General features: G+C 44.0%; 1 protein-coding gene across 2 annotated transcripts; it reads left to right on the forward strand.

Moving 5' to 3' along the window:
• Nucleotides 1-736: 736 nt before the first annotated feature.
• MIS18A (MIS18 kinetochore protein A) lies at nucleotides 737-7213 on the forward strand. 2 transcript variants are annotated; one of them, XM_063346700.1, is made up of 6 exons: nucleotides 737-1174; nucleotides 1256-1322; nucleotides 1767-1889; nucleotides 3145-3238; nucleotides 3945-6293; nucleotides 7176-7213. In XM_063346700.1, exons 1-5 carry the CDS (start codon nucleotides 763-765, stop codon nucleotides 4023-4025), a joined length of 777 nt encoding a protein of 258 aa, XP_063202770.1. In that variant the 5' UTR covers nucleotides 737-762; the 3' UTR covers nucleotides 4026-6293; nucleotides 7176-7213. The 2 variants fall into 2 exon arrangements, with proteins under 2 accessions (XP_063202770.1, XP_063202776.1); XM_063346706.1 differs by having other exon boundaries at nucleotides 3156-3238.
• Nucleotides 7214-7922: the final 709 nt, after the last annotated feature.

Genomic DNA, 7922 nt, shown 5'->3' on the forward strand with positions numbered 1-7922 from the left:
TCTCTTGATGTAAAAACGTAAGCAAGACCAGACTTCATAAACCGTGGCCACACTTCATAAATAACGGCCATATTGGAATAACATGCATTTTGCTTTGCTACTTCTTCACTCCCTCCACCCCGAAGGCAATGGATGGGACGGCAGGCTCCCATCAGGAGGAAGGCAGACCAGTGGAAGGCGTTTGGCCCACAGCAGCCTTGTGCCTAAGCAAACACACTCGTACATGCTTCACTGGGGTGCGCAGAACTCAAACTGCTCACGCTAAACGTGAAACAGACCCTCGGGCGCGTCTGTCGGATGAGTTTTGACTGCATCCCTGAAGCCCAGGGCTTACGTCGGAGCCGGGGAGGCCAGGGCTGCTCGCTCAGGCGCCGGCCCGTGCCTCAGGGAGGGAAGGCGGGCCTGGCGAGACGCACGGCCGAGCAGCAAGGTACATAAACGCAGCACAAAAAGCGCCAGCTCGGTTCAAGGCAGCTTCCAAAACGCGTACCGCCATCTCTCCCCTGCCTCCCCACCGCTGGCAGCCCTCGAGCACCCCCCGAGACGTCGCTGAGGGCGGCAAGAACAAGCCTCCGCCGGCCACGGCGACGGGGCAACACCGGCCGTTAACGTCCGTTAACGGCTGGGGGGCGGTGCCTCAGGCCCCGCGGCGGGCGGGGCCACGCGCAGTATTTCCCGCCCCCCCCCCCCCCCCTTCACATCCCCTCCTGCCCCGGCGGTCAGCGGGTCGGTATCGCTTCCGCTTCCGGCGGTTTGAAGGCAATGGCGGGCAGCCCGTTCCCGCCCTCGCCGCCGGGCCTGGTGGCGGAGCTGGATTCCTCCCTGTTGCTGCTGGAGGCAGGCGCCGGCGGGCGGGCGCCGGCAGAGCAGCAGCCGGCAGAGCAGGAGCGGGTAGAGCAGCAACGGGTAGAGCAGCAGCCGGCAGAGCAGGAGCGGGCAGAGCAGCCCCCGGCAGAGCAGGAGCGGGTAGAGCAGCAGCCGGCAGAGCAGCAGCCGGCAGAGCAGCAACAGCAGGCGCAACAACAACAACAACAACAGCAGCAGCAGCAGCAGGCGGCGGAGAACGGAGACCTGCTGCCCATGGTGTTCCTCTGCGGCGGCTGCAAGCGGCCGGTGGGCGACACGCTGAGCTGGGTGACCAACGACGAGGAGGGGGGCTGCATCCTGCTGCGCAGTGAGTCCCGGCCCCTCACGTCCCGCCCTGCACCGTCCCGCCCGGCCGCCGTTGGTCATTTCCCTCCCCTGTTCTCCGCAGGTGCGGCCGACAACGTCTCGGTGGACCCGGAGCGGAAGCTCTCCAAGCGGCCGGGAGAGTGCGGATGGTGAGGCCCGGCCCCGGCGCCCCTCTTCTGCCCCCGAGGGTGTGTGTGGGGGTGTCCCCTCCTGCGCCCTGCCCTCCCTCTGCCGAGTGGCCGCGGGGAAGGCGCTGAGGAAAAGCCGGATAAACGTCGCGTCAGGTGCTGGCGGCCCCTGTTCCCCCGGGCAGGGCCGGGGAGCCTGGGTCCGCAACGCTTCTTAACGGGCAGTGTGTGCAAAATGCTTATTGTGTGTTAGTCTTGCTGGGGTCAGCCGGCCTGAGGAGCCGCTGGGAATGCAGGCTGAAAAAATGAGTGCTCGTAATTACAGTATGTACGGCAGGAGTGAATACTCGAAAAATAAAAAAAATCATAGTGGATTACTCTTTTTTTTTTTTTTTTAGAATAGGGGTGTGGAGAGGTGCTGCTTCTTGGTTTCTCCTAAATAAATGTTACATGTTTTACTTACAGCATGGTTGAAACATTATCCTGCTCTGGCTGCTCAGTGACACTCGGCAACATCTATAGATGCACCCCAAAGCATCTTGACTACAAGAGGGATTTGTTCTGTTTCAATGTTGACTCAATTGAAAGGTAAAGGCAGGATTTTTATTGATAAGCCTGATAGCTATACTTTACCCACCATACATCTTACTGAGGGATGCTCTTAATGTTTGTGGCACGCCTAAAGGTAGCTGTTACTGCTGCTTTGTTCTGGAGTGGTTTTCTCTATTACTGCTGTTAGGATCATAGCGCTGAAGCGTGAGGAACATCATCTGTGTGATGTTAGACAAATCGTAGAAAAAAGAAAAGGGCTGAATTTTGTATGTGAAACTGCATACCACCCAAGAAAATAATAACACTAGGTAGATGGGTGGGTTCCTTCATGTTTGATCAGAAGAGGCTAAGTATGTGCTCTGCTTCAGACAAAATGAGCCTGTGGTCATTGGTACTACCAAATAGGCGTGTTTGTATGATATTAGAAATAAATGTCAGCAGAGAAGATGGGGAAAGGAGCTTAAGCAGATCTGTAGTTGAGGTCTGACCTGTACTGGTCAAGTCTGCTTTTTCCTTGCTAAGGTAGGCAAAAGCAGATCTTAAAACTGATGTGTGCTTGAGGCACTCACTTAACTGTCTTACAGTTAAAACCTGTCTAGAAAGTGAAGATGTGCTATTGTATTGGTTTTAACTGGTTTATAGCACTTAAAAGTGGTCTTAAAATACTCTTCAATAACTATATCCTTAATTAAGTCTCCACACCAGAGTGCTTTTATCCAAACATTACCCTAGTAAACAGAGATAGGTTACCTTTATTTCTATCTGGGATAGGTTGAATGTTTCTGGTTTTTTTAAGTTATAGTTTATATTGCTGTATCTATGTGGATGTTCACCTTCCTAAACTGGACAGGTTTTTTTTCCTCTTTCCACAGCTATGATACTTTGATTTTTCCATGTCAGTAAAATTCTGTGAAACACTAACATGGTGACAAAATGGCATTTTCTTGGCCAGTAATGCTGATTACTGGCTCTCCCAGCTTGTGCTACAGTATTCTCAATGTCTACATAATTTTTCATCGTATCCTGTAGCACCGGAATTCCCGACTGTCTCTTGGAGTTCTAACTTTCATAAAGCAGTGGTGTCTTGGTAGTTCTGTGCTTAAAATTGTTTTCATTCCACTGTACAGTTTGTTTACAAGATTACCAAATATAGGTATTTTAATTGTTGCTGGAATCATGCTTCCACTTTGCTAGCTTATTAATTGTAATCATTCAGAACAATGGATGAGTCCTACATTTGTTTTTTTGCCTTCAGAGAGGAAAGTGCATGATCTAAACTGTAGCGTATCAGTTACATTCTAGGATCCTCAGAAAAGCAAGCTCTTACTGATGAGGAACCTTTAACTCTTGAAAGTCGAGCTGTCTTGGAAGAGTTGCTAAAAAGGGTAAGATTTAATCTTATACCATTCTTTGTTTAAATCACCTTTATGAAATCTTAATATCCTTAAATATTTTCTACAAAACAGCTTATTTAATCCAAATCAATTCTGTGGGTTTTAGCATATGCTGTAATACTTCATGCTATTAATATTTTGTGTTATGCCAGATTTTCAGTAACTTTTCCTTCAATTTTAATGGTAATTCACACTTTATGAAGCACAGCTTTAGATTCTTATCTATGTTTGTAATTAGAAATTTCATTTCTAGTTCTGATGCATTTCTGCAGACTTTCACTCAACTTTTAGTCGTGTCTCTTCTGTCTTTCATGTAAACTGACAATGCTTTTTTTCTGTAACTTTATTATGTAGTATTTCAATACAAAGTTGACATTTTTCTCTATTGAAAACTTCTGATTGCAGGTAGCAATCAGTTGGGAGCAACACTGTCAGTGAAGTCAGCTCTCAAAGCTGATGCTTGTCTAGCAAAAGCTGAACGTGTGGAGCTGACACCAATATTGAAGACAATTATAGATTTGAGAGTACGGAGAGTTAATGTTAGAGTTGAGTGAACTTTCACACTATGAAAGTAGCAGGAGTAGAATCAAATAGGATTGGTGATGCAAGATCGAATTTGAGCACTCACATGTACGCTTGCTTTTTGTATTGGCAAGTTCTGTTTATAACCAGGTATCTTTCCCTGTTTACTTCACAGACAGAAACTATATTAAAGGCTCTGGAGACACGACTGACTACGGTTGAATCAAGTATAGCTTCTCTTCACAATAAAGCCTGAAAGAATTTACATGCATGAAGTTTAACCACAGGAGAATGATCTGTGTGAAATTTGTGCTTGTAATCCTCTGGAATCTGTGGGAGCATTGAAAAAGCTGTGCAAAGAACTGAAAGACATTGTTGGCTCATGCTGCAGTGGAACAATGCTGACTATGGGCCCTCACCATAGATAAGGAGTTCCTTTCTTTTCTGCTGAAAGGATATGCCAGAAAGAAATGGATTTTTTAAAATCAAATTTCTGTAGATTTTTGGTTTAAATGTAAATATTTATTTAAATTGTTATCTCTGACAGTAAAGCATTTATCTCCTTACTTCCCTGCTACTCAGTATCTACTGAACTGGGTGTGCTTCTTTTTCCTAAACCAATAAAAAGACACCTGTGATGTCTGAAGGAGCAACCTGTCATTTTTCTCATCTCCACAGCCTTTGCTTGACCTGCGCTCAGAGATGGGAATGGCACAGAAAGTGTATAGGGTGGTTTATTGGTTGTTTCTCTTTTTTTTTTGCGACCTTGGGGCTAAAATGTAATGTGAAAGAAGGCTTTAAAAGCACTAGGTAAAATGGCTTTCCATGCAGTATTGAAGATCGTATGTATTACAGCTTCAAGGGGAGGAAAGTAAAGAAGGCTGGTAGCAGCACACCTTTAAGCAGAGCTTGGTGTGTATTTGAGCAATGAATAAAAATGCTGATTAAGAACACTTGTCACTATTTTGTTGTTCAATGCAGTTACTTCAGTTATTTGTCTTTGGTCTTTTGTGTATTTAATCAATTATCAGTGTTTCTTATGTAGTTTAAGTGTCCAAAGTATTTTTTTTTTAAATAAAAGCAAGCAGTTGTAGTCTAAAGGAAGAATAATTTTGAAAAGGTCTTTTTTGTTACCTAGCACTACTTAATTTTACTGCTTCAAGTTTTCTACAAAAACCTAGAATGAATTTCCCACTGTTCTCCCCCATTGGTAGGTGCTGTTTCTCTCATAAAAGATTCTTCCCCCCCCCCCCCCCCTTCTCTTCTTCTCTAATTGCTGCTTTGTTTTGAAGTAGTATTCAAGTTTAACCTGTAGTGATGAGTCTTCTATTCTTTCATGTTTGGGTAACTAAAACATTTTGTTATTTGCATACCTGCCAAAGGAATTGTTAAAAGCACTAATCCTTCTAATCAAATTACTCCAGCGTAACTTTTGAGGCAGTTTCTTACCAATGTCCAAAAACTTGTTAGGGAAGTGACATAGTAGACTTCATCCTGGATGTCTGAAGAGAACCAGAGAACACTCTGCCCTTCAGTTGAAGGTTGGTTGATGTTTCTCATTATATACAGAGTTTTTGTTGGTAATGTTAACAGCTGAGGGCTTGATAGACCTACCTTTTCAGATGTAATGCTTTTCCCAGATACATATGTATTTTTTCTTTAACATGTGGTTTTCCTTTTCTGTTAAGGACAGCTATGGGAGCAGGGACAGAAGCCCATAAAGATTTCTGTAGACTTTTTTTTTTTTGAGATGAACATGTATTCAATTTCTTTAACCAAAGATTGAGACTGTATTGAGACAAGACAGCATAATCTTTTACATCTGTATTCTAACAAAGTAGCAGCAAGACACAAAGGTGCAAAGATAAACTTGCATGTTTTTCTGATGCTTCCCTATCCAAATTACTGGCATGTTAGAGGTGGAAGACTTGTGGAATAATTACTAAATTGGCCAAGAATACAAAAATACAGCATTGTTCACACATTAAGGAAAGTCATAAAATCGAGAGGCTTCTGAGGTAGAATACAGCCGCAGCCAGCACATGAAGAATGCAACATCTGTGATTCCCTGTACAAGGTTGTTTGTGAAACTACACGAGGGATGGAACGGAACGCGCTTGTTCCATGGCCTTCCCTTGTGACGAATAGCAGATATGGGGACGAGATGGTACTACGGAACTGATAAGCGGCCTACACGCTACCCGAGCCAACATTTCGTCAAATGTTGATGAAATGCTGTCCTTTTGTGCGAACTTTGCTCACCACAATGTACCAAAACACACCTCCATCCCGGAGGCTATCCGCCCCCGAGGTGTGAACACTCCTCCTTGAATACATTAATCATAATAAAAGTACATATGACTAAAGTCACTCAAACTCCACTTTGAAGATAAAAAAATAATATAAAAATAGCCCAAGAGAGAGGGAATGTCAGGGAAGACACCATCGCGAAGAATTCCACCGCTGATTTCCGGGATCAGTCGACGGGCGGAGCCTTTCTTCCCCCCCATAGGGACGCCTTTGGGTAAGACTTCGATTACACCGAGCGCTTTCTCGGGGACTTAGAAATTTCTCTAGAGAATCTCTACCCTACATTTATAGCCAGGCTGTATCGTTTATAATTTTGTCGCGCGTTTGTATACTTAGCAATATCTTTATTTGCACGTGCTTTGCAGACAGTGTATTTATCACCGGCAATCCTAAAGAACCTGTATATCTGTTGTTTAAATAAACTGCACTGTTTAAGTAGCTAGCCGTTTCTCTTTCTCACTGAACGCGACCAAAACTTGAGAGAGGCCGTGCTAGTTCAGGAGCACGACTAGACTGAAGGTGCAGTCCACTATTAGTGTATCCAAATCGTAATAGTTTAATACATATTAAACGCGATTGGACTGATAGTGCTGAATTGGGCATCACTCAGAATTTAAACCTAGCCGCACCTAGCCTCCCACCTCGGTGAGGAGTGTTAGAACGCAAGGGGGTTTATCTTCTGCCAAAACCGCTTGGCCCCGTTTCACGCAACAAGACTGAATAGGTTTATCAACCTGGAGGTAGTTTCTAAGTGGACTTTTGTATTTGTTCCATTATATTATGAAATAACTGTTTTGGATCTACCTTTGGAAAGAACCAGGTTTGCTGGCCTCAAGCACCACCTGTAGCTTTAAATATGTTCCTTGGCTAAACACAGAGGTCTGCTAGCTGTGGTTCAGAGCGAGTTCCCTAAGTAGATTCACCAGCTGAGTTCCTTCTGAGGCTCGTTTAGGTAGATTCCAAGCACCTGTCTCCTATATATCTTGCTACTATGTGTAACGAAAGTAAAATGTATATACGTAAGCAAGTCAAAATAAGAAATGATTGCTTATCTTAAGGAAAGCATGCAAATTCCGTAACTATCCCTCTTTTCTAGCTACTATAGGAAAAATACCTGCTGAAGAAGGAACCCAAAAACCAATCCCACCATTATGTCCCTGAACTCAAAGGCAGAATTGACTACAAATAATCTGGATTAAAGCGCGTGTTCCTGCGATGGAACAGACGTAGGTAACACATTTTAAAAGTGTGTGTTAAGTAACCATTTTTCGCCTTGGCTTAGTGTTAGGGTCTTCCATATCTTTATTAAATACCTGCTTTTGGCATCAATGTATATTTAGAACAATGTCTCTTAGCATATTGTAGGTGGGATCTCGAGTACATTAACACAACAGACTCTTAAAATAGCGTTTCCACACTCTCAAGGGTTGCCAGCTGCTGCTTTGCTAAGGTGTGTAATGAACAGTCTAAATTTAGAATACATTTCATAAGGATGCAGAGATATTTATATCTGCATGGGGAAATGGGTCTATTCGGGTATGTACGTTGTTCCAAGAAGATGAAATAGGGTTTTTTTTACTGTGAAGTTCAACTGGGAGCTAGTATCTTGTGTAGTTAAGTGGGCTAAAGGTAATATAATAGAGAATTTTGTGTTTAAATGTATAAATGTGTATGATGGTACACTTGAGCAATTTTTAAACATTAAAGAAGCTGTAGTTGTTCCCCAGCCAAATATAGTGGCAAAGTTTTAGTGTGTCAGCAGGATGTACAGTTTATAGCCACATGTAAAAGGTATTGCTCCTTCTTCAATAAGCAGTACCTGATGCTGGGTGACAGTTCCCTC

This window comes from Chroicocephalus ridibundus, chromosome 1 (genome assembly GCF_963924245.1).
Source record: "Chroicocephalus ridibundus chromosome 1, bChrRid1.1, whole genome shotgun sequence".
Lineage (NCBI taxonomy): Eukaryota > Metazoa > Chordata > Aves > Charadriiformes > Laridae > Chroicocephalus > Chroicocephalus ridibundus.